The sequence below is a fragment of the Vulpes lagopus genome, chromosome X, assembly GCF_018345385.1.
Source record: "Vulpes lagopus strain Blue_001 chromosome X, ASM1834538v1, whole genome shotgun sequence".
Taxonomy (NCBI): Eukaryota; Metazoa; Chordata; class Mammalia; order Carnivora; family Canidae; genus Vulpes; species Vulpes lagopus.
The window spans coordinates 14,749,902-14,776,595 of NC_054848.1; the positions used below are offsets into that span (position 1 = coordinate 14,749,902).

At 47.3% G+C, this 26,694-nt stretch overlaps 2 protein-coding genes and 1 non-coding gene across 3 annotated transcripts in view; 1 reads left to right on the forward strand and 2 right to left on the reverse strand.

Moving 5' to 3' along the window:
- Positions 1-153: 153 nt before the first annotated feature.
- On the reverse strand, positions 154-22,761 carry RS1 (retinoschisin 1). Its single transcript, XM_041741594.1, has 6 exons — positions 22,710-22,761; positions 13,950-13,975; positions 13,032-13,137; positions 5,289-5,430; positions 2,635-2,830; positions 154-322 (listed from the first exon to the last, which is right to left on the reverse strand). Exons 1-6 carry the CDS (start codon positions 22,759-22,761, stop codon positions 170-172), a joined length of 675 nt encoding a protein of 224 aa, XP_041597528.1. The 3' UTR covers positions 154-169.
- Positions 22,762-25,060: 2,299 nt separating this feature from the next.
- TRNAV-UAC lies at positions 25,061-25,133 on the reverse strand. Its single transcript has one exon. It is a non-coding gene; the product is annotated as a tRNA-Val (tRNA).
- Positions 25,134-26,206: 1,073 nt separating this feature from the next.
- The window catches only part of PPEF1 (protein phosphatase with EF-hand domain 1), a 122,779-nt gene continuing 122,291 nt past the window's right edge, over positions 26,207-26,694 (forward strand). Inside the window, exon 1 of the mRNA XM_041740360.1 lies at positions 26,207-26,261. Within this exon, the coding sequence (XP_041596294.1) occupies positions 26,207-26,261 (55 nt within the window). The remainder of the gene's footprint in view (positions 26,262-26,694) is intronic.

Sequence of the window (26,694 nt, forward strand, 5' to 3'; positions counted from 1 at the left end):
TTAAAGAAATTATTTCTGCCAGGCTCTGCATTGAAAAGAGCTTGTAAAATACAGCTGCGTTTGTCACCCTGTTGGAACCCTGTCAGGGTTCCCCTGCAGGCTGCTCTGAGCCCTCCACCCCTACCCCCCCCCCACCTCCCCCAGGGCAGGTGTGGAGCTGAAGGAGGCCTCAGGCACACTTGCTGACGCATTCTAGCAGCTCCATCCGGATGGCAATGCGGACATGCCAGCCCAGCGGGATCAGCCGAATGAAGCGGGAAATGATGGGGGGCCGCAGAAGGTTCTGGACTGTGGAGGTTCGGTCTGAGTTTCCATAGAAGACCTAAAGAGAGAGAAAATCTTGTTGCTATCACATCAGGGGATGGAAAAGGACAAACAATTCCTATCTGAAGCTGGCCCCAACCTTTTTTTTTTTTTAAGATTTTATTTATTCATGATAGAGACAGAGACAGAGACACAGGCAGAGGGAGAAGCAGGCTTCATGCAGGGAGCCCAATGTGGGACTCGATCCGGATCGACAGGATCATGCCCTGGGCCGGAGGCAGGCACCAAACCTTTGAGTCACCCAGGGATCCCCCTGGCCCCAACCTTTAAGTTTGGGAAATCTCAGCAAGTGGTTAAGGCTCAGAGAATTGCACATGCCCCCGTCCCCAGGGCCCAAAATCTGAATTTGCATGTTAGAGCCTCGCATCTGTGCATGCTCTAGGCCTCTCCGAGTCACTCTGTGGGGACATCTAGAACTGCACCATCCAATATGGAAGCATTAGCTACATGTGGCTCTTTAAGTTTAAGTGAATTAAAATTAGATAACAGTTTCCTCAGTCACACTGGCTAGGGTTCAAGTGCTCCATAGCTATATGTGATTAGTGGCTTCCATATTGGACAGCACAGGTACTAACATTTCCGTCATTGCAGAATGTTCTGTTGGATGGCACTTATAGAAAATACCTCCTGATCCTTATTGCCAATTTTGTGTTTTCATCCTTTGCATTTTGACAAATTTTGAAAAGGACCACATCATGCTTATGAGAGAAATGGTCCTGTATTACAAAGGTATCCAAAGTGGGGCTCAAGTAAAAGCTCGAGTGTGCTGGCTCTGAAGTTGTGAGCCAAAGCTTAATTGCACATCTCTACATCTATAGAAATGGCAAATAGACTTGGAAAACTGCTTTCTGGAAAAGAAAAAGACATAAAAATAAGGAAGGGAGAATGCAGTACCCAAAGTAGAGAGAAAAAGGGTCGTTTAGTGTTTTGGGAGGACGCAACATAGCACAGTGCCCTGGCTGTAACACAAAAAGGTGATGTGGTTGGCTGCATTTCCAAAGAAATCATTCTTTGCAGTCTTTCTAGAGTCCTGGTGCTATGCCTGATGACACTGGAGCATTTCATTTCTCTCTGGGATTGTCTCCCTGAAAGAAATCTGGCTGCCACATTGGCCTCATCCATCTACAAAACAAAAAGGACCTCCTACGCCATGATCTTGCCCCTCTTCCCAGTAGCAACATCCCACATCCCCTTCTCTCAGCTCTTTTCCCTTGAACCTCTTCAAGTCGGGGGACAGGTGAAGAGGGAGGATGGAACAGGCTCCTCCAGATTGTACAAGTGCCTGAGCAGAATGCCTCTTTGCAAAGAACCGTCAAGGCCTTCAGAAATGCAGACAGGACTTAAAAAAGAATTCTTATTTCTTTTTGAAAAAGCCAACTAATGAGAGCAGAAATGAAATAAAATGTAGAAATATCAAGATGGCTTTTCCTATTGTATTCAATAAAACCCCTTGAAATCTCAACCCATGAATATCTATCTCTCTCTATAACTTGTCATCAGAGAGTACAAAGCTTTCTGGTTTTCAGCCACACATATCTACTTAATCTGATTAAATGTCCAAATTAGCTTCAGAAGTCCTTACTCTCAGGCAAAAGGATAGTTAACATTTCCAAACAGCTAGTGAGGTTTTAATTCATTGCAAATATACATACACACACATATATACACACACACATGTATATACACAAACACACATACACACACATGTATATACACACACACTTAATTACAAGCCTACTATGTTCAGTCTATGGTGAACAAGACTTGGGGCTTGGCCCTTAGAGGTTAGTAGGATACATAGGTGCTGCTCAAGGGCTTAAGTTCCTCTGTGTCTGCACTGCTGGAGTCATTTTAATCATTTATGTAGTTCAGTGGCTAACTTGCTGGATTGTCCAAATCTTCCGAGCCATCCGTCTCAATAGTAAGAGGCCATATCTACATAAATGGACAAGGACCTACCCACATCAATAATAGGTCAAGTCAGACCCATGCAGCAAAGTGTTCAGTGGCCCAGTGAGCTTGGAATAGTCCAAATGGCCAGTTTTGATTATTTAAGCAACTATAAGCTGATATGAGAATTCAGGCAAAGATTTCTTCTGTACACAAGAGTGGTGCTCATTCACGAACAAGCTGCTAGGCACCCAGGATACAGTAAGAAAAGACACCTGCCTTGTCAGAGAGTAGACCATGTTGTGGGGAAGAAGCATGGATGACTTCCCTTGTCATGGAGTCAGTGGTATGACAGGACGGGAGCGGGAAGAAGTCCCAGAGAGTGTGAGCTGAAGGTAGTTTGGGTTCAGCCCAACTTACCCGATTGTTTCCTGTCTGGTCCTTATAGTAAATCCAGTTCAGGTTCTCATCCGTCCTGTACTGCACGCTGTACTTGGTCATCCACTCGTCGATGTCACAGCGCCCCTGGGTGAGGATTCCTGAAATCACCTTGACCTCCTTCAGATCGATCTGTAGCCACTGGCTGCTGTCCTGGTACTTGGAGAGCCAGGCGCACCTGCCAGGGACACAGCAAATCACCAGGAGCCTTTTCCCACGAGCACCTCCAAGGAGCTGAGAGGCACTGCCCGTTGAGGGGCTGCCAGCCCCTGAGGAAGCTCTGCAGTGCGCAGGCAGTCGGAGCTGCGACCAGTTAAGCACCAAGAGGCCCGTGTCCAAGAAGGGGCGAGCCTCTGTTACCCTTGTACCATTCTCTTTCTCCCTGCATCTCCGCTGCCCGAAGAAAACTGGCCAGATTCAACCGATTTGTCAAAGGGCCTCTGAGTGTAGCTGAAATCACCTTTGGGGTGTGGTTGAACAGGTCTTTCTTCAAAACACGAAAATGCATGGTTATTGCACCCGCCAGCCCCCTTCCCTTTTCATTTAGTCTCTCCTGATGTCTCTTTCTCCGTGAGTCTTACCCTAATTTCAGTCCCTTTATACCTATCTGCCTCCCCTTCAGGTACTGTCATTTATGGCTTTCAGAGAGGGTCTCCCATGTGCCCAACACTGAGCCAAGGGGCTCTGGAAGGGCTTTTAACAATCGTAAAGCAAACTAACCATTGAAGGAACTGATTTGTTTTTTTAGCTCTATCCCTCGTGAATTGTGGAAACCTATCATTCCCCCTTTGAGGTTTTTATTTATTTTTTGCATATTAATTAGCTTCTTGGGACTGAGTCTTTGGCCGCCTTTTCTTCTCACTCTAGACTTGCTCCTTGGGTGGCTTTTGAATTTTTAACTTCCATCCCAGACCTTTTCTCAATTCCAAAATCTGAGTATCAGTGGCTGTCTAGACAACTTCTAAATGCCTTACTGCATCCCAAATGAAACCTGTCCAAGAGTAAACTAATCCTCTCTACCCCAACCACTCCTTCCAGTATCCATCTCAGAATGCTACATCCGGGACACCGGGGTGGCTAGGTGGCTGAGCGTCTGCCTTTGGCTCGGGCGTGATCCCAGGGTCCTGGGATCGAGTCCCACATCGGGCTCCCCGCATGGAGCCTGCTTCTCCCTCTGCCTGTGTCTCTGCCTCTCTCTGTGCGTCTCTCATGAATAAATAAATAAAATCTTTAAAAAAAAGAAAAAAAAGAATGCTACCTCCATCCTCCTAGTGTTCATGCCACCCATCTGAGAGAGATCCTTGGCCCCTTCCTTTCCATCACTTCAAACATCCAATCCATCTACTGAGTCCATCTCAAATGTTTCTCAAATTCATTTACTTTTCTCCATTTCCCTGGTGCTGTTCTTGCCCACATCATCCTCAGCTCTTGCCTGGATGATTGCTACTCTAGCTTTCTTAACTAGTCTCCCTGGGTTACCCACCACCACCACCACCACTAAATAGTTCACCCCCACAGGACCCAGATTTTTATAAAAACACAAATATGATCCTAATACTCCCCAACTTCAAATCTTTCTCTGATAAAATCTACTAATTGTCTCCCAATATTCTCTTCTCATTTTCCTTTAGGAATAGAACCCTCCCTGCCACCACCACCGAGTTTTACCTGGGCAAATAGCCACCCAGCAGAGTTCGTATTTCCCTTTGTAGCTAAGTGAGACAATCTGACCAAATTCTTATGAATGGGGTGTGGACAAGGTAGCCAATATGATTATGCTTGTATCGTTTAAAGAAAAGTATGTGTATTCTACGCTTCTTTTCTCCCCACTGACTAAAAGGAGATGTGATAGTGGAAGCTAGAGCAGCCATTTTGGGCCCCAAGATGGAAACTTCATGTGAAGGATGACAGAACAAGGCAGAATGAGTCTGGAACCATCAGCCATCATAACCCTTCACTGCCTAATGAAAATTGTATTTATTTAATTTTTTAAAAAGATTTTATTTATTTATTCATGAGAGACAGAGAGAAAGAGAGAGGCAGAGACACAGGCAGAGGGAGAAGCAGGCTCCATGCAGGGAGCCCGATGGGACTCGATCCCAGGTCTCTAGGATCACACCCTGGGCTGAAGGCAGTGCTAAACCGCTGAGCCACCCAGGTGTCCCTCTAATGAAACTTTTTGATGACCAAGAAATAAACCTCCATGTTACTTACTTTGTACTTTGGTGCTCTTTGTTACAGCAGCACAAACTTGTATTCTAACTAATGCACATTCAAGAAACTCTCATTATGCCTAAAATAAGGGCCATAATCCTTAACATGACTTCATTATCTGACTTCTGCCTACTTCAAATGAATCAGGTCTTTCTTCTGTGTCTCCTCCACAGCATTTATCATACTCACTAAATGATCAGTTGTGTGATTATGTGCTTAGAGTGCCTCTCCCCCTCTAACCTGTGTGCTTCTTGAAGGCTGGGACCTTATCCACCTTGTCCACAGTCCTCTGCACATGAAAGGCATTCAATGACTTTTTGTTGAAGACATAAATAAATGCACTCTGCCATTCGTTTATTACAAAGACGTACATTTTTCAAATCACATGAAAAAAAATCACCTGAGCCACCTGCCCTGCTTACCCAAAGCCTTGACTGTTGAGCCGGGCCTTGTTAGCTGTCCATGAGGAATACCAGCCCACATACTGATCCAGGTTGGAGCAGGTGATCTGGTCTGGTGTAACCTCTCCTGACTCGAAACCCAGGGGCTTATGATACGGGCATTCTGGAAAAGAAAAGACAACACACATTAAAACGCTCCTATCACATCACAACACTCAACCAACACGACATGACAAAAATGACAAATCAAACCATCTCATCTGCGCTTTGGAAGGTGGAGAATGTTTTGCTTGGCAGCGCAGTTCACGATGGATCTTCAACCTACTTACTGCTCTTATGAGAAGAGAGTGAAGATGAGGTAAAAGGATTGCCATAGAGACTCAACATTCATAAAAGCAGACGAAAGGGGCTCTATGGCAACCTGAGGTGGGGGGCGCTGAGAAATACTTCACCTCCTCCACAAACTTAGATATTTAAAAAAAAACCAAGAGGTTCACAGAGAAATATCATACTTAAATGCCATACTCTTTATATTCCTCATGAACACACTTTTAGCCGTCCTGCAAGATGACATCAGGTCCCTCGGGCAGCATATGATGCTAATGATAGAAACAAAACAATGGTGAGAGGCAAGAAAGGCAATTATATATGAGACTGATTTCTCACTTGTAAATTGCAGTTTTCTCACTAGTCTAAAGAGAAAAAAAAAAGGGTGTGTGTGTGTGTGTGTGTGTGTGTGTGTGTGTGTGAAGTGTTCCTGAGCGACTGTTGAATGAGGTACAGTTGAAAGGAGCTATTTTTTTCCAAATAAGAATAGCCAAAGCTGATTCTTAGATGTTAACCGCCTGCTGCTTTTCATGTATTTCCTACATTTAGTATTGGGTTACCTGGTCAAAGACTTTTGCCAATTGCCAGCCTAGTATCCATTCTCCCCTTGTTTTTGATGAAAGAGCCCTAATTTTGCTGGGCAGCATGTAACCAGTAAAAAAAAAAAAAAAAAAAAAACCATTTCCCAGTCTCTTTTGCAGTTAGAAGTGACCACATGATACAATTTCTGACCTCTGAGATATAAGATGATGTCTGCTGGGGATTTCTGATCAATTTTTGCTCACCCCTCCTTTCTTCCTGTGACCTAGAAGGAAGACTTGATGGCTGGCCCAGTGGTAGCCATCTTGCACAATGGGGGGAAGGCCAAAAGAACTGCAGAGACCTCAGCCCTGATATCCTTAGGCAACAGGAGTCAAAACAGAACTAATTTATTAAGCCACTAATGGGGTCTCTTATAATCAATCACAGGTTCTAGCTAAATTTCTATAGAAAAATAAATGATAAACTTATACAAATACATTCAGTTTTCTGCTTGTGAACGATAAACATCAAGTAGGTTAAATAATTTTTTTTTCCATGTGTAAATTTGAGTTCAGATTGAAGAGCTGAACACACTTACTGGGGGCATCATCACCTCCCAACAGTAAGATGACTGCTGAGGTCTTTCTGGAGGATAATTTTCAAAAGTCAGTAGGACAGAATGAAGCGTGCCAAAGCTGGACTGCCATCCATCCTGACACTAGAATGCCCGCAGGGGTAGCCATGCCCTGTCCTCAGAGACTGAAGACAGAAAGACAGCTTCAGGCCTCTGACGAGGAGGCTTCACCACCTTTCTGCCCAAGGCACCAAAGGGAAAGATCCAACACACACCCCCCACGCCCCCCTCCCCAGTAGCTGCAGCTCGGTGGGGCTGGAGGGGAGGGGACAGTATTCATAGTTTATCTAGTACCCAAGGCTTCCGGAGCCTATTAAAAGACTATGCTGATGGAGCAGGGATGGGCCATAAGTTCATGCTTTAGTAACCAGGGGATGTTTTAGGTCAACCCCATTGGTTTCACGTAGGGTGGGCTGCATACTCCCAGAGGAATATGAGAAGGAGAGGAAATATTTGCTGAGCAGACAAAATTAGAACCTGCTACTTGCATCAGTAGGACATAAAGGCTTTCATCTGGAAACTTCTGAGTCCCATGAAGGCCACTCCTGTCCCTAAAGGTGGCTTTACCTCTTAAAGAACAAGAACTGCCTATTCCTGCCAGTATATGGAGTATTAATACTTGGTGTTTATTAAATATTTCTTTTCTTCACGTAAAAAAAAAAAAGGGAATTGCTGGGAGAGAGAACAGGAGTGCTTTATGGGCCACTTGATCATGCCCTGTGTGGTCAAATCATCAGGAGGGCTTGTTAAGGATGCGGTTTCCAGTATTTCACCCCTGGAGCCCCCTCATTTTTAACAAACGCACTTACGAAGCGCACTTTGGAAGCCTTGGCCTGTAGGGGAAGGCGTCTGTTGGTTGGCAGATCCAGGGGCCTAGTGCCCGTGGCCCCAGGGGCTTCTCCACCTCCTCCATTCCCCTTTAAGCCCATGCCAGCAAAAGGAGGGACGAGGTCCCAGCGCCAGAAAGCTGGGTTTCAGTGGGGCTCAAGTTTGTCAGTTAAATTCTAACTGTGGATGTCTCTAAGGCCCCTCCATCCTGAACCTCCCCACCGATAGCTTGGAGGGAGGGAGCAGAGGGGAAGGAAAAGCCATCAGCCCACTCCTGATTGCTTTATTCTTGGCATTTTGCTCTTTCTCTGTTTCCCCCTCACAATTCTTTTGCCATTTCTTTCCAATTAGCCCATCTAATAGTTAAGAGTGGGCTGGAAACCTGCGGAGACCTAGCCCATGGCAATGGCCTTGGAGGCCAGTGAGGTCTAGACGTGGACCCTGCCCACGCTCTCCAGGAAAGTCACAATCTCACCATCCCCTTGGCTTCAGCTGCCATCTGGGAGTCAGTGCCTGACCCTCAGGCCCCAAGCGTTATCTAGCCATTGTCCATTTTCCAGGTGAACGATTCCATTGGGTGAGCCCAAAATCCTTCACACCCAAGCATCCAAAACTGAGCCCTTCAGCATCCAAGCTCCAAGCTTGCCCCTGTCCAGTGCTCCTGTCTCAGGCATTGGTGCCTCTAGCTGCTACCCCAGAAACCCGGTGGTGTGGCCCAGGGCACAAAGCAGAGACTCTCTGACAGGTCTCAGCCTCGATATCACCTGGGGAGTTCAGAAGTGCTAATGTTCAGGTCACTCGCCCAGAGATTCTGATGTCATTGGTCTGGGGTAGGACCTGGCTAGGGGTAAAGCTGCAAGGGATTGTAACGGGCAGCCAAGGTCAGGGATGCCTGCTTAGAGTCCGCGTGAGCTGGGATTGGATCCCACTCTCTGTGTGAGCGTAAGCAAGCTGCCTAACCTCTCTGGGTCTCAATTTCTTCATCTGTGAAATGGGCACAACAGTACCTGCTTTCATAACGTCGCTGGGATTACATGAATTAATGTTTGTAGAGTAGAGCCTGCCGTGGCTGGCCAAGAGCAACAGACTATATTGGTGTAATAGGGTGAATTTGTGGGAATATATTGACGCCTTCTTGAGTTTTTCATGTTTGTCTTTCTGGTGAAGACTCACCCGGAAAGGAATCTAACCCCCTCCACCCCTCTCTGTCCTGCCCCATCATCCCCTCCCCCGAGGAGGAGTCCAGCTTCATGTTTCTAAACATTTGGGCTCCTCTTGCTCCAGGAAGAATAAGCCGCACACTCGTGTTTGTGTGTGTGTGTGATTCAAGAGAGGAAAAGGCTGTTGATAGCATAATATCTCTCAGATGTATGGATTTGGAGGATCTAGGCCTCAACAGAAATTACCTGATTGCGCTAGAGGAAGTGACTGGAGATTCTGGGCTTTGGCCTTTGTCCGGGAAAGGGGGTTCTTCGTGGAGGGGCCTGAGCTCAGCAGGGACGTTTCCTCTGAAGGGGCTGGACCATGGATGGGGTCAGGGAGACACCCTTGGGAAACCTGGGAAGGTTCCCGGGACTGGGCTGAGCTTGGTTCAGAGGGAGAAGAACCGCCACCAAGTGTCTACCTTCAAGGGGGGTCGTAGGCCAGGCCGAGAGCTACCCTCAGGCAGCCCTTGAAGCCCCTGCGGGTTTCCTATAGTCCAAGGAGAGAGGAAGGACCTTTAAGGATCCTGTCTTTAGACTCCTCACAGGCCATGACAAAGGAGGCCTCAAACTGGAGTTATTTAAGCTTGGAGAAGTGGGAAATATGACATTTCGCATGCTCTGTGTGCTGTGGAGGTAGCTGCAGTCAAGATATGTTATTATTTTTCCTGCCTCCTCTTCCACCCCCACCCCCACCCCCTTTCTGTGGTCCTGGCTGAGCTCCCTTTTGGTCCTCATGCAGGCCTGGAGGCCTTCCCTCTGCCTGTGACACTCCTGTCCCCTCTCCTCCCCCTTCACCCAGCCTACTCTACTCATCTTTGGGATCTCTGCACACTTCCCCTTCCTACCCTGAGCTGGGTGAGGGACTCCAGCGGCGGCCTCCCCAGACACCCCATTCCTGTCCCTTGTCCCCGTCCTTGTGATGATGGACTTGCCAGCTCCCCCGGTCTGTCTGGCTCACCATTGTATGCTCTGGGCCGAGCAGGATGCCTGCACATGCTCTGCACTTGATAGTTCTAGATTGGACAGTGAAGGAAGGGCTCCACAAGGATTATCATCTGTCTTGGGTGGCCGCTAGGCAGAGGCGCAGAAAACAGCAGAAACAGGAAGCAGAAAGCTCAGGGAGGAAATAGAGGTTGGCCAGCCCAGAGAACCTACCCCCCCACCCGCCCTGAGCAAAAAGAAACTGTCTTCTAAGTATGAAGTAGGATCAAGCAACACAAATAATGTTGCTGGAGGAATTAAGGGGGTCGTCATCACACTTACACAGAATATAGCCTTCCCACGTTTTCTGCCCAGTGGAAGTTAGTGTAGCTAGGAAGCCTGTTTTCACACTCATCTTAAGTAGAAAAAGAACGTTTCTACATTCATTTCAAGGGAAAACCTACATTTTTCTCTGAGCAAGCGATGCTTTGATCATTCCAGGAATAAAGCCATATTCAAAATGTGCTGCTAACCCAGACTATACTTAGCATGCTAGCCTTCCTTATTCAGTAGGTGGCTTCTCCGTTGGGAGGCTTGAAGGCCAGACGTGCTTACACAGAACGTTAACCTAGAGAAACCCAAGGAGAGCTGAGGGACGTTCTTGACAAGAGAGACGTGAACTATTACTATGCATGTGTACGAGACTTGAACATACATGGCAAAGTAGTACAGTACAGAATAATGTTTATGGAATAGAGTGGAAACCCGAAAATAATATAGAAATATAAAATCTAGAATAAAGGTAAAGCAGTAACAAATCATTGGCTTTCTTATGTTGTGATACTTTCCTTACCCTGTTGCCCCTGTCGGAGTGCCAAGGGAATCTCAGTTTGACTGGGGAAGACAGACAGACCTTTTAGTCGTTTTCATAGTGTTAAGCCGAAGATTAAGGAGGCCATAAGGCACCTAGCCAGTCACCTTCTTCTCCGTGGATGGCGACACTGGACAGTAACAGCCAGTGTGCACCTGGGGAGGCCCCCTGGCAGCTCTGAGTGACCCTCCCTCCTGTTCTTCTGCACTTTCTAGGCTCTTCTTCCCTCCTAAGGCAGGCTCTGATGGAAGCACTGAATCTCAGGGTGCAGAGGAACCAAGCAGCATTCTTCACATTCCAGTGAGGATCTGAGGCACTAAGGGGCAAGTGAATTCTGGAATACTGCAGCTAGTCCTGCTGCCCTGAATCATCTCTTCCGTGGAAAAACCCATTAACTCCAAGGAATCAACCCTTTAACACTTGGGTTGCATTTTTTCCTTCCTGGAAATATCTGTGCTATTAAAAAATAAAAGCAAAAAACAAACCCCAAAATGGTGGAGAGAGGACACCACTTAAGCTAAAAGAATCTCTGATCTCAGCAGGTGTGGGGGGAGAGCCTGGGGGACCCCGGTGGACTTCACATTCCTCAAACACACAGACAGGCCTCCTCAGCTTCACAGCTGATGGGGTCAATGAAGCCAGTCTGCATAAATAATCTCTTTTCGAGTTGTGTGTAGAAAGAACTTGGTGTTGGAATTCCAGGCGGTCTTCGTGTCTCTGGGTGAAGAGGACATTTGTCCCCACCGCACGGGCAACTCCTTCGGGGTGGAGCTGATGCCTTGTCTTCAGCTTCCCTTCGGTGCCTGGCACACAATAGGCACATGATGGAAAAAGGTGGAATTGAATTTTAAATGGATTATTAAGGAGGGTACTTCGATATTGACTGGACATCACGCCAGTCGAGAGAGGTGGCAGGAGCTCACGCCCTGGAACACAGCGGGCCGGACGGTGGAAGCCACCAAACCAAGCAGCACTTGCTGCTTTCCTCACTCCCGGGCCCCTGCTGTTCCTTCCCAACAGACTGGGTCCACAAAGCACTCCTAGCCCTTTAGTACATAGGGGAACGGAGGCAGTAAAGGCCATGATAGACTCTCCCGCCTCCCCCGCCATTCGCTATTTTAATACAAATTTAATGAAATCATGAAGAGAAGCTCACACATGTACACACATACTGTCTCTAGTGGAGCTATTATTAGGCGATTATGTAAAGTGAATGACTTGGCATGGCACCATCGTGACCCTGGAGAGGGGTGACAAAGACAGTTTCAAGCAAAAGAGGCTCAGAGCCATGGAAGGGACTGAGCTTGGCAAGTATTTGCAGGGTCCCCAAGCCTCGGAAAGTCAGAGTGGGAGCTCACAGTGGGGGGGGGAGAAAGGGGGCCGCCCTTTATTAAACTACAGTTGGCTGGGTGCCACACAAGATGCTCTCATGCCTCATCCAATGTATTCCGCAAACCAACTCCTCAGAGCAGGGGTCAGCAAACTGTGGCCCTTGGGTCAAATGTGGCTCGCCACCTCCTTTGGGAAATAAAGTTTTATTGGAACACAGCCATGCTCACATATTCACATATTGTCTATGGCTGCTTTCGCACTACCATGGCCCAATTGAGGAGTTGAGACCCTGTGACCCACGAAGTCACAAATATTTAGCATCTCGCCGTTTGCAGACCAAGTTTGCTGGCATGAAGCTTACAGGGAGACATTCATAGTAGCCAGGAAGGGCTATGTTAGCCTGCAGGACAAATTGCCTTGGCAATTTCAGAGGCTTGACCCAACAAATGTTTATTTTTCACTCAGGTGACTTGTCCATTATAGGTTCGAAGGCCTTTCTGCTCCATTTAACCCCCCGGGACCCACACTGAAGGAGGAAGCACTTTCTCAAGCATGGAAGGGAGAGCCAGAGAGTTGAGTACCGGCCCTTAAATGCTCATTTTGGAAGAGACACTGCTCACTTTGACTGGAACTGCTCATATGGCGCCACCTGACTATAAGGGGGCGGGAATGTGGGGAAGCACACGGTTGTTTGGTGAGCAATAAACCCTCGGACACAGTACTATGACCTCCATTTGACAGACAACGACCAAAGTGGGAGTCCTAGAGTTAAGAAATGAGGCAGCCAGGATTCCAACTCTGGTCTTTCTGGCTCAAAAGCCTGTACTCTTCTCAAAATGCTCCGCTTCCTGCCATTGATTCATTTCCATAAATTTCGTGAGTCTATTTCATTGAAAATAGGTGCCAGCTCACCATCTTACGTAGGCCAAGGAGAGATGCAAGAAGCTGTTTCTAAACACTGCCATCCGTGTGGTATGTTGGAACAGTGGCCATTGTGTGACTTGAAGCTCAGAGGCCAACTGTGTGTTCAGGGGGATTAATTCAGCCAGGTTGAAGAGAAAGGAGAAACAGTGTTCCTGAGGACACCCCAAGGAGCGGGTGCCCTAAGGAGAGGGGACACTCACCTGGTATGCAATCTAAGGAGGTGGCACCAGCCGACCAGAGGCCATTGGGACTGCCTTGGCAGTCACATTTGCACGCTTTCTGGTACCAGGGGTCCTCACTCTCATCCTGCAGGAAGCCAGAGGGGCAGGAGTGTCAGTCACAGCGAAAGGCAACTCTGGCCAGAGCCCCACTGGAAAAGTTTGTGTTCAAAAACCCTGCTCATTCATCACCTGTATTCTATGCATGCTTTTGCACTACAGCAGCACAACTGGATGATTAGTTCAGCCTTAACACATACAGTTGCCACTCATCTTTGAGTCCAGATAAACAAATGTCCACCACTGTGGGTGACCAGCTAATAATCACACAGACACACTCATGCAGGGAGCACTGTTCACCCCATTATAGTGATCTTCAGGGGCTGGGGGAGCCCCAGGCCAAGGTCAGGCTCTCACTGCCCCTGGAGGTCCCTTTTAGGGATCCAGCTTTAAAAGGTAATGGGTTCAAGATTATACCACCTGTATTAAGACCTGGTTTACTTACATCCTCTCATTAAAACAGCAATCTTGAACTTTCCTGGATAAAATGTGCCATTGCTACCACCAAAATAAAATATCTTAAAAAATACCTTTTTTTTTTTTTTTAAGTGATAATCCTACACGTTATTTTCAGCTAGGACAATCTTCAAAAACAGCTTTCTTAAAAAATGAGTGGGAAATATCAGAAAGGGAGACAGAACATGAGAGACTCCTAACTCTGGGAAACGATGAAGGGGTGGTGGAAGGGGAGGTGGGCGGGGGGGTGGGGGTGACTGGGTGACGGGCACTGAGGGGGGCACTTGATGGGATGAGCACTGGGTGTTATTCTATATGTTGGCAAATTGAACACCAATAAAAAAATAAATAAATAAATAAAACAGCTTTCTTACTGCAACATACCTCAGTAGATGATAATCCCAGGGTGGCTAAGCAAAAAGACAAGAGCGGGGGAAAATCAGGTTAAAAAGGGGGGGAAAATCAGGTTAAAAAAAGAAACAAATTCAACAAAATGATCCATTCCATGGAAAAGTGAAATGGAAATAATCGCATAAAAGTTAACAAAGCCTCTTCTGGAAGAAGTCAAACTAAGTAAATATCTGCCAGGAATAACCTCCACAGATGCTGAGAAACTAGGGACAGTAAAATGAAACAGACAAGGATAATTATTATTATTATTATTTGAGTAAATTCTTCCCCAAAGTGTGGCTCCAACTCACGACCCCAAGATCAAGAGTCACATACTCTACTCACTGAGCCAGCCAGATGCTCATATTATTCTTGTTCTTTATAGGATTTTGGAAAATGCATTAGTGTAGCAAAGAGAAAAAAAACGCTCCTGTATTTCTTATCACAAAGGCAATACTGTTAACATTTTTGTGTAAATCTTTCCAGTCTTTTTTCTATGTGTATTTTTAAAAACATATTTGAGAACCTACTATGTAAACAATGCTTACAATCGACACTTATATTGTTACGTTTGACATTAACAGTGCTTGCTTTTCCCTTTACTTACTAACCCTTCATCATCATCACCATCATCATCATCATCATCATCCCTGGTGTCTGCCAAATGTGCGATTCAGGAGCTGATTCCTAGCCCTCTCCCCCCGCCTCCATGACATATTTTGGTTATTTAGGATTAATAAGCACCAAAGCTCCATTTCCCATTTTTTCCAAAGTGGATGCCTTCAATTCTTTCCTCATCATAAAAGCAACACCTACCTAGTATAAACATCGTGAACGAAACTTGAGTGTAGACAATAGGAAATAAAAGTCCCCCCTTAACCACTTTCCTATCTAAAAATTGAATCTGATGCCCCCCAAAAACCTTTCAGACCGTTTTAGAGAGTAAAGGAATGGTCTCATCTTTCTTTTTTTTTTTTTTTTTTTTTAATTTATTTATGATAGTCACACACACACACACACACAGAGAGAGGCAGAGGGAAAAGCAGGCTCCATGCACCGGGGAGCCCCCGAGAGAGAGAGAGAGAGGGGCAGGCTCCATGCACCGGGAGCCCGACGTGGGATTCGATCCTGGGTCTCCAGGATCGCACCCTGGGCCAAAGGCAAGCGCTAAACCGCTGTGCCACCCAGGGATCCCTGGTCTCATCTTTCATGTCACGATTATAAAAGTGCTCTTTTTCAAATTGTGCCTTCATTTAAATAATACATATTTAGCTCTTCTGCAAACCACTTTTTCATGTCCACTGTGAGCCTGGCACCGCACCGGGGCCTGGGCCTTCTGATACAGAAGCGTCGCTCTCTGCACACAGGGCCTGGAGGACCCAGGAGAAGACAGACCCTTGGGTGACGCACGTGGTGAGTACTCCACCAGGTTTGCACAAGCTGCGGTGGGAGTCCAGGGGAGCATATCTTTTAGTCAGAGCACTTCAGGGCTACCCCTCACCCGTGGTCACCAAACTGCTGTCTCTCCTGGGCCTCATTCACGGGTTATTCATTCCTAGAGATTCCTTGGGCTACCCGCTATGGGCAGAGTTGATCCTCTCAGGTAGCGACGAGGGTCAGTAGGGCCATCTTGGGGGCCAAGGCCTGTGCTGGCTAAAGAAGTACTGAGTTCTTATTTTCACATCCAATGAACTCTTCCCGACACTGACCGTATGTCTTCATGCTCCCACATGCTCTCAATCCGCCTATCTTCCTTTAGCTTCCATCACACTGTTCACCTGGTTCTCCCATCACTCTGAAGATCCTCTCACCTCATAAATGTTCCTAAGCCCAAGATTCCAACTCTTGCTTTGAATGGCTTACCGGCTATCTCCCCATAGATGTCTCTTACTATTTGAAATTGGACCCAACCAAGTCTTTTTTTTTTTTTTTTTTTACTATTTTATTTTTTATTCATGAGAGAAGACACACACAGAGGCAGAAACAACAGGCAGAGGGAGACGCAGGCTCCCCACGGGGAGCCCGATGTGGGACTTGATCCCTGGACCTGGGATCATGACCTGAGCCAAACGCAGATGCTCAACCACTAAGCCACCCAGGTGCCCGGACCCAACCAAGTCTTGACAAGGTCATGGCGCAATGGGAACTCTCATATGTTGCTGGTGGGGATATAAGTTGGTCTGACTTCTTCGAAAAACTATTTTTGGCAGCTTACACTAAGGTGGAACATACACGTGCCCTATGACCCAGCAATTCTACTCGTATTTACCCACCAGAAATGCATACATATGTTCTCCAACTAACAAAAACCTACTAGATTACCCACAGCACAGCAGCAGTATTTGTATTAACTCCAAACTGGAAACACTCATATGCCCATCAAGAGTAGAATGGATATGGGTGCCTGGGTAGCTTAGTAGGTTAAGCATCAGACTTTTGATTTTGGCTCAGGTCATGATCTCAGGGTCATGAGATTGAGCCCTGCATTGGGCTCCATGCTGGGCATGGAGCCTGCTTAAGATTCTCTCTCTCTCTCTCTCCCTCTCTCTCTCCCTCTGCCCCCCACATGACCCTTTTCTCTGTAAAAAAGAAAAAAAAGAGTAGAATGGCTACAAGTAGCAAATTCACACTAGTGGAAAACTAAACTGCAATGAAAGTGGATGACCTGCAACTCCATGCTACAACACAGCTGCATCTCACAAACAATGCAGAGTGGAAAGTCAGATGCTAAAATGGACACACCGTACGAATCCGTTTGAAACGTACAGAAGCAGGCAAAAGTGATCTATGCCATTAGACGTTAGGGTCTTGGTCACATTTGGAGCAGGGAGGAAGCCAGGAAGGCTCTCTGGGGGGCTGGAGACGTTCTGTGGCTTGCTCGGAGTGCTGGTTACATGGGTGTGCTCAGTCGTGAAAATTCACTCAGCTATACACTCACCTGTACTTTCCTGTAGGTTTGTCATACTTAAATCCTAGTACGTATGCTATACTTCAATAGAAAGGTTTTTTAAAAACCGAACTCATTACATCCTTCCTCAAATTGTTCTCCTTTATTTCTTATCCACTGAATGGCTTTGCCATCCACTTAGCATCCCATCCAGAGATTTGGGGCTTGTCTTAGTCACCTTTTTCCCTAAACTCCCACACCCAGTGTCAAGCAGGGGCCTTTTGCCTCTCCATAGCCGCCCATTGCTTCCTGCGTGAGGCCCCCACTACCTCCCCCATACACTCCCTGCTGAAGAGAGACCTTGCCTCGTCCACCCTTTGTGCTGCCAATGGAATGGGATGCACACCTGATTGTGTCACTTTCTTGCTGCAGACCCTTTGGTGGGTCCTCATGGCAAGGCTCCAGGTTCCATCTCCCATTTATTAGTTGTATGGCCATGTCTCTCCATTTCCTCATCCCTAAAATGGGTATCCGAATGTGTCTCTCAAGGGGTTGCCATGATCTAGCTCCCACCTGCCTCTCCAAACTGATCTTTCTCACTCCCTACTACTTGCAATTCATCAGGTGTGCCAGGCTGTTTCATGCCTCCATGCATGTCTGTATGGTTTCTTGGCTTTAAAATTTCTTCCAATTTTTCTGCCTGCTTATCCCCTTCCCCGTGCAGAGGACTTTTTCTGGCCCCCATGCACAACTCACTGCTCGCTCTGGCCTTTGTGTTCCACCTCCTTCTTGTGCACTGGTGTATCTAAGCACCTGTACAATTATAGAAGTTGATAGAAAAGATACCTGATGATGACTGGTCCCAAAGTATTTATTCTTTAAGTAATATTCATTGAGTATGTACTGTATTCCAAGCCCGGCTTTAGGTACTGGGGATATAGCAGTTAACTAAATAGGAAAGGGATCCGCCTTCTTAGGGTATGTGCAGTCTAGGCTGGGGGTGGTGAGGGTTAAGGAATGAATGAATAAAATATCCTGCAGTGAGAAGGTGATGTTGGAGTGAAGACCTGAAAGAGGTGAGAGACCTGTGAGCAAAGCATTCTGGGCAGGGGGAATAGCAAGTGTCAAGACCCTGAGGTGGGTGGTACTGGGTGGGTACTGGGTGGGTACTGGGTGGGTACTTGGTGTGCTCTAGACAGAGCAAGGAGACTCTGGAGCTGGAGCTGGTGAATAAAAGAGTTTTAGGAGGTGAAGGGATAAAGTGCGGGCTATGGGAGACCATCCGTGCAGGGCCTTGTGGGCACATGAGGACTTTGGCATTTAGCCTGAGTAAGCCTTTGCAGGGGTTCGAGGAGAGGAGGGACAAGTCAGGTGAGGGCTTGGAAGGCTCCCTCTGGCTGCTGAGTGTAGACTGGATTGCCTGGGGCAAGCTGGAAGCAGAGAGCCTAGTGGGGTGAGTGCAGTCATCCAGAGGGGAGACGGTATGGCTTGGCCCAGCTGGTGGCAGTGGAGGTGATGAGAAGTAGCTGGATTCTGACCATCTTTGGAAGGTAGCCAATGGTATTTGCTGACAGATGACATGGGTGTGAGAGAGAGGTTCAAGGCCTGAGGGACTGGGAGGATAGAGCTGCCATTTACTGGCAGAGGGGAAGGTTCCAGGAGGAACAGAGATGGCAAGGCATGGAGTGAAGATGTTCTGTTCCCGAGGCCTATAGGACATGCGAGTGTTGAGGTTGAGTGGGCACTTGGCTGGAAGTTCCTGGAGCTCAGACAGGCTGAGGGTCACCCTGTGCTCCTTGCAGTGGATGTACACGTGAACCCATAGCTACAGTCCTGCAGCTGCTCCCCCCAAAACGGCAGAGGAGCAATTGGCATCTAGTTAGTTGACTTGGGGGTCGTTAATCCAGGAGGCCGTTGGCTCCATCCCATCTTCAAGAAGCAAAAAGGCCCTGTCCGTTGGACAAATGTCAATTGTGCCAAGATCCTTTGGGGGAGGGGGGGATTCAAAGGGAAGCATGTGGGTCACTGACAGTGTGGCCTTAATAACTAAATCAGTTTGGCCCAGAGGCTGTGTCACTGAGGAAGGCTTATGCAGCCGCAACTGAGCAAACCCAGAGATCAAATGAGACCCTCTAATTGCTGCGGACTTCGGGCCTTTCCCTGTCCCCCACCCACCTGTGGCTGCAGGTGGAAGATCTGCAGAAACAAGGCAGAAGGCAAAAAGGGCAGAGGGGTGTGTGTGTGTGGGGGGGCTCTGCCACTGTGCCCCGGTGGAGAGGAAGAGTCCTGAGAGGAAGGCCGGCTTTCAGAACCACTGCCTGTGTTCAGTCAGATGTTGGGCAGATTTCTGATGTTTATTCCCTCCCAGGCTCCTCTCTCCAGAAAATGTTCGTCTATAGGCAGCCTGGGGATCTGAGGCACCAGATCCTTATGGAAATGAGCAGAGAGAGAAGGAACAACAAGCATTTTACAGGAAAAGCTGTCACCAAGGAGCAGCAACATGGCTGTACAGTCCCCGAAATCATTTAATCACCAAAAAGCTGGCGAGCAAAAGCAAAAGCGTGTTTGAGTACAACATCTTATAATACCAGAAAATAACATTGTTGCAGTGAGCGAGAGAAAACAGGTCAGCCTTTAAAGGAAAAAAGAAGAAAAAAGATTTTGATTGTGTGGTTGCATATTTTTCTCCCTCCGTGGAATGTTTTTGAGATTTCTCCCCGCATTATAGGGTTCCACTAGAGTGTCCGAGATGCCTCCCACTCGCCGATCTTAGGTTTATGCAACATGGGCCCATTCTGCCCTTTTGCCCAAAGGGCCACTCCATGGGGAAACCCTTGTTACCACAGCAAGAAAAGTCCAGGCTTTTGCTGTGTCTCAAAATGTACCTTGCAAGCTCAAGAGGAAGAGTGGGCATTAGACACACAAAAGGTAGACCCTTTGAGTCTTTTTGATGGATGTCACTAAATACAGAGCTCTCCTTCCCATGGAAACAGATGAAGCTGAGGAGGAAAGCATAAAATTATGAATGACAAAAGCTGTCAGTAAGTAGCTTCCTTGAAAAACAAGAGTAAGACACAGGAAGAAAGCAGGCTGCAATGATGTCCCTCTCGAAGAAGAAGAAAGAAGGAAACTGTCCTGGTGTGAAAATGTTGCTATTTATGGCTACAAGCATATTCCTGGGTAAATCTGTTATCTGTACATGCTTCAACACAGATGAATCTCAAAAACATATGCTAAGTGAAAGATAAAAGACCATATGTTGTATGATTCCATTTCAATGTAATGTCCGGAATAGACAAATTTATGGAGACAGAAGGTAGATGGGTGGTTGCCAGGGGCTGGGGAGAGGGGGAAACGGGCTTAATGTCTACCGGTCTCTTTAGGGGAGGGGGTGATGAAAATGTTCTAAAATTGGATTGTGTGCTCCACAATCTATAAATATACTAAAAACCATTGAATCACACACTTCAAATGGGTGAATCTAATGCTATGTAAATTATATCTCAATAAGCTGCTTAAAAAAATCTGCTGTCTCTGATGGTTGACACGCCTGCTAAGGAGACACACCTGTAAGATGAGGCTCGGGTTTTTTGTTTTTTTTTTTAATATATATAATAAATATGACCAAGGAATGGACCTCTTTATTTTACTAAGGTAGATTTTTAAAAAATCATCATTTGCATTGAATCCAAAATGCACAATATAAGATAAATAGAAGCCTGCCTCCGTTATCAGACGTAGATAGTGCTTTACAATGACCATTTGTGCATTCCCAAGTGAATCTTCATCCGACGCGTGAGTGGAGTCAATCCATTTATCTTATTTCACTGTAATAAGGAGCTACTGCCACTGTGGAACAGAAACCGTGAAGGGTAAATTAGACAAAGAACCTTTGTCTTCAGGTTCCCAGTCGTGCAATAGAAAACATTTTCCCCCTGTGCGTTGGCCTTGATTCTCTATCTGGATGGGAAGCTGATGAAGTGCAGCAACCACATCCTGTATTCCTGTGTTTTTCCCTCTGTCTCTTAAGCAGGGATCCCTCTAGCTCAGGGTAGAGCACACATAGGTCACCAAGCCACACTGACCATAAAATGGTCACTGGACCACCCAGTGGACCATATTCCAGTCTACCTAGCCAGATGGTATTTTCTGTTCTTTGTGGAAATTTCTGGAGCTCCTCAAACATGTACACAGATTGGTAAGCAATAGAACAGGAAAGAGTGCTGTGCTCTGTGCCTCCTGACAGCGTGTCTTTTATTACAAATATCTCCCGAATGGGCAGGTTTAATATAAAAATGGGTTGGTAAACTTTTCAAGGGCTTCTTCCTATTTGAGGGTCACAGAGCACAGTTAGACTCAGCACTGTGAAAGCAACGAAGATGTGTCCTGCGTGTCAAGTTCTTATGGGTCCTGGGCCACAGCAGCAACCAAGGGACAGAGTCTGTAACAAACCGACCAAAAATGAGCAGAAGGATGGATGCACGGATGGGTGGATGGATGAATCTCAATGCCGATCACACAGAAGAGAAATCTGAGGATGAGGCCTATGGATAGCAGAGAACCAGAAGTATTGGACTCTAAGCCTTGAAAGGCTCTGTTTAGATTTTCTTGCTGAGGAAAGGGCAAGGAGTAAAGGAAAAACAACAAAACACCCAAAGCACCTTAAAGTATTGAGAGTTACTGGGCCAAGCCGCTGACTCTTACTTGCAGTGAGGACAAAACCAGACAGCTGGTCTCAATGATCCCTACTTAGGAATGTATTTGGGTTTGCAAAATGACCTTGGGATTACAGTCATACAGATCTTTCCAAATACCGAGAAAGGGGACGAAATACCAAAAGTCATGAGGTTGGGGGATCATGAAATCACTACTCTACCAATAATGTCTAATGAGAGGGCAGAGAGGAACGTGATTTAAAGCAGGGCTTCTGACTCTACTTGTGTGAGTGGTGTCATGTCCGTCCACCAGGTCATTTGCAGAATGGAGAGGCCTCCACCTTCCTGCCCTCCTTACTTATTTCCTGTGACACGCTTAAATACACGATCACCCCGGAGAAGACACTCAACTAATTTCTAATGTTCAGAATGAACCTTAAAAGGAATTCTGAGCTAACAGGTCCTTGAGAGTCAAGAGAGGCATGAAGGACTATCAGTTCAAATTAAGAGAGAATTTAAAAGCTGAATTGGGTGATATTTCAGAGATTTGTTTTTAATTTCCCCTTATTTAAGCGTATTACTCCTGCCAGGGCCATATTTAGAAATTTAAAAATGATTGAGTGTCTAGAGTCTTTGGAGATTCCTGACTCTCAGTTGGATTATGCTTTCTATTAGAGTTGATGGTAGTCGGCGTGTTATGTTAATCCATATTTAAACCGGAGTGACCTCACGTCCCGATTTGCCCGGGGACAGTCCTGGTTTACACCTGTTGTCCAGCAGAATTATTAATAGCATCCTCTTCCACTCTCAATAGTGTCCTAGTTTGGAAGATTAAATTCTACAGTCATTCTAACTCTGACTCCTAAAAGTTTTCAAGGGTACACCGCACTTTCTTATTAGTGGTTGCGATCTATAGCTATTTTCTGCAGTTTCTGAGACCCTTCCTTCTCTCTGTCCCATTTTAAGCATCCTTTGAACTTTAGAAGGTTCCTCAGAGAACCGGAAAGCCAGCGGTGAAACTAAGAGAACCACGACCACGTAAAGACAACTGTTGTTCATTAACAATGCCCCTTGACCAATTAGCATGCCTTGCTAATTAATGATACAGTGATATTTTAATTATTCAGGTTGCATTTCTGTGAATCAGCAAAATTACGAATTCAGTTGCACTATTCAGTATTTGGTAAATGCTAATGGTTGCCCAGCACATACCTTCATAGCCGAAGAGAAGTAAAAACAAGAAGCCTTCTATCTTGCGGGGCATTCTCCCCTTGTCCTTGGCCGCAGCTCTACCTTATCCAAGTGGAGAGCTTCTCCAGGGGCAGGGGCTTAACTTGAGCACTGGCCTCATTAAGCATCTTATTCCATTTAGTTCTTAGGGCTTTGGCTGAGCCCTACGAAGTTAACCCACATAGTTACCTGCCTCGACGAGGAAGTCTCAGAGAAGAATCTAATGTCAACTGAGGTCGGTTTAGCAAAGGAAGACACTGGGTTTCATGCTTTCTTTATTTTTAGAAAAGATTTGTCTATTTGAGAGAGAGAGAGAGAGAGAGAGAGAGAGAGAGAGGGCTAGCAGGGGGAGGGACAGACTCCCAAGCAGACTCCCCAATGAGCAGGGATCCAGGTGAGGGGCTCAAGCCCACCACCTGAGATCCTGACGTGAGCAGGAACCAAGAGTTGGTCCTTTGGCCCACTGAGCCACCCAGGCGACCCTATACTAGCTTTAAATTGAAGGGAAGCAGTAGAGGGCAAGAGAAACTACAATCAGAAGACCCAGCTCTTAATCCTTTCTTTGCTATCATCTTCTCGGAGGTGACCTTGAGCAATTTCCTGCCAAATAAGCACTAACATTGTCAAATTCTATGAAAGCGACATGCATTCCCTTCTTAGAAAGCGACTTGGCATCGTGCTCATACCTATTCACTCAGGAAAATACTCAGTTTGGGAGAAGGAGACAGTTACGCACAAAGACATCCCTTGCTGTGTTATTTATAACAAAAAATAGGAAACAATCCACATGGCCAAGGTCAGGGGGTTCAGCACAGGAGGTAGAGTTAAGAGCACTGATCCCCAGGCCAGACTGGGTGCGAATCTCAGCTCAACCACTTGTTATGTGGCCTTAGACAAGTTGCTTGAGGTCTCTGTGTTTCAACTTTCTCAGCTATAAGATGATGCTAATAATGCCTAAGTCATAGAGTTAGTTTGAGGTTCAAGTGGGATGATTACATATATACTTAAAACAGTGCTAGACATAATTAGTTGTTATTATTATACAGCCAATTATAATAAAGTGGGCGAAAAGGGGAGTTGTTTAATGAGCATCGAGTTTCAGTTTTGCAAGATGAAAAAGTTCTGGAGACCTTTTTCACAACAATGTGAATATGCTTAGCATTACTGAACTGTACACTTAAACATGGGTAGGATGATAAAAAAATAAAACAAGTTAGTGCAACGACTGTGATAACAGGGACAATCGTGTGTTATACTCTTGATTTAGAAAAGGATGCAAATGTACACATTGTCTGAGGCAAACGATGTGGAAAATGCGGAGAGGGATGCCGAGTTCTGCCTTCCCTTTTTGGTTTTGGGCCACCACTGTTGCACCGCAACCCCCAGGGGCCCACCTTCCCTTCGTTCTTCTTGTCAAAGATGAAAAAGGCCAATAGAAAAAGATAATGACCCCCTGACCCCCCCCCCCGAAAGTGTAATGAACTATAAAGAGGGACAAAAAGGAGCTAGAGGAACGCTCAGTCAGTATTTACTGGGTGTCTCCAAGCCTGACATTTGTTCTCTACCGTGTATGGATTCGTCATTACGCAGAGGAAGGTCTATTCAACAAGCTCTACCTCTGTATTAAAAAGAAAAGGACTATTTTCCCTCGCTCTGCATTTTAGAGTTTAATGAAAAATTAACCCTTTAATAATAATAATAAATGTGTAATAATTCAACCGCAGGCCAAGTGCTTTCGCCCTGCCTATTTCAGTTGGAGGCTTTGAGGGGCAGGTCTGTGCTGGCCACAGGGGAAGGCTCCGCCAAGGCGGTCTTGCTTCCCGGGAGCTCCGGGTTTTCCCAGGCCGCCTGGGCCTGGGGCGGGGCGGGGCCGTCCTGGGGACCACGACAGGACCAGGCGCCCACTTCTGCTGTTGCTGATGGGAGGAGAGGGTTATTTGTCATCATGCTTCTGGGATAAAAAAATATGCCCCCCGGGGCACCTGGGTGGCTCAGTGGTTAAGTATCTGCCTTGGACTCAGGTCCTGATCCCAGGGTTCTGGGATCAAGTCCCCATATCAGGCTCCTTGCAGGGAGCCTGCTTGTCCCTCTGCCTCTCTCTGTGTCTCTCATGAATAAATAAATAAAATCTTAAGAAAAGAAAAATACGCCCCCCCAAAAAAATTAAAAATAGAGAAAAAATTTAAATGTCCCCCAATAGAAAAGTAAAGCAAATACTATTTTTAAAGGAGAAAGAAAAATACTTCGTCTTGCTTTTCATTTTCTTGCCCATTCATTTTCTTGCCCATACACTCAAAGAGCATTGAAAGTGGAAAGAAAAAGCCTCGGACCCATGGTTCCACTGGGGCTCGAACCCAGGACCTTCTGCGTGTAAAGCAGACGTGATAACCACTACACTATGGAACCCTGACGGTAGCTTACCGCATCATTAGCCTATTCATAGTCTCATGTCCGAACCAGCGCCTCCGCTCAAACCCCGCCCCTCGTCCGTAGCTCCTCCTCCACCGTGGCCCCGCCCCCCGCGAGATCCGGCGTTCGCGGCCGCGTACCCCGCTCCGGCTGTGGCGTCTGGGCTGTTCGCTCCACCCGCGTGACCGCGGCGAGCGCAGGGCCGGGGTTCCCCTCCTGAGGGCCGCCCCGCTAGTCACCGGTCCCAAACTTTCTCTCAGCTGCGAGGTCGGCGGGACCTGCCCAGCGGGCGGAGGCGGACGGTGCGGCGGCGACTCCCGCTGCGGGACCCGCGCCTTCCCGGCTTCTCCCGGGAAACAATCCGCTTCCGGCAACCGCGGGGGCCCCAAGTCCGCGCGGGACGGACGGCGGCGCGGGCTTTGGGTGGGGCCGCGGGTCGCCGCCACCCTGGCTTCTCGGTTGGAAGGGGCCTCGGGTTGGTGGCCCCTGGCCCGACGCCCCCAGTGCCCCCCGCCATTTTGTCAGCACCGCTCCCCGCCGGACCCCCCGCCCCCGCCCACGCCCACAGGCCGGCCTGGGTGGGGTGGGAAGGGCGGCGTAGACGGACCACCCTTGAAGGTGCGGGTTGGGGGTGATGAAGCGGGACCCGCTGCGAGGTTGGAGGGGCCCAGTGCAAAGTGAAAATGCCAGGCTCCTGGCTGGTGAGCCACTGCGAACTCCCAAACGGTGACAAGCAGGGCATTAAACCCAGCGCGGGCCCTGCGACTGCACAGGTCGTGGCCCATGGACCTGTCGCTGTGCTTCCAGGACTGTGGCCCGAGGAGGTGCTGGAAACTTCCACCACGAAGGGCTCCTGTGTGCTCTCGCTTCTTAGTTTTCATTGTCAGTGCCCTTTGCCCTCTCCAGTGCTTTTGGATGGATCCTCCTCACCGTCCTAGAATCGCTCACATCCTCAAGCTTGAAACCCCCTGAAAACCATCTGGGGGCGGCATCTTGGGTGCCGAGTCCAACAGAGCTGAAGGCTGGGCCTGCCTTTTTCCCTGGTGTCTTCCTCTGAAGCTGGCGGGATGATGGAGCCCGTTCGGCCAGTTCCTGTTTTCCTGGGCAGACCCCTGGAAGAAGCAGGTGGGTGGGAGGCGCAGGAATCTGGGGTATAATCTAGAGTCTATCCTGCCCTGGTTTCTCATTAGCTGCGTGCTCTTCAGTTCACCTCCCAAGCGTCAGCGTCCTCCTTTGTGAAATGCATGGGTTGGACTGGACGCCCCCACTTCCCCTCTGGGTCTAAATGTTATCCCTACTTTCCAGGTGGGAAAATCGAGGCAGTCACCTGCCATGTATGTGTTCCCCAGGAACAGAGGCAGGCCTGTAGCTCGGGAGTAAATACTGGAGTAAATACTGAAGTCTATGATTTAGGAACTTTCAGGAGGAGAATCTAGAGTAGGTTTTAAGCTTACTAAAGCTGAAGTTGGTATTTTTACCAATATTCCAAAGAGTACAAGATCCTACATCCTAGCGAGCCCCTGTTATATTCACCAGGCCACTGCAGAATGCCTTTTTG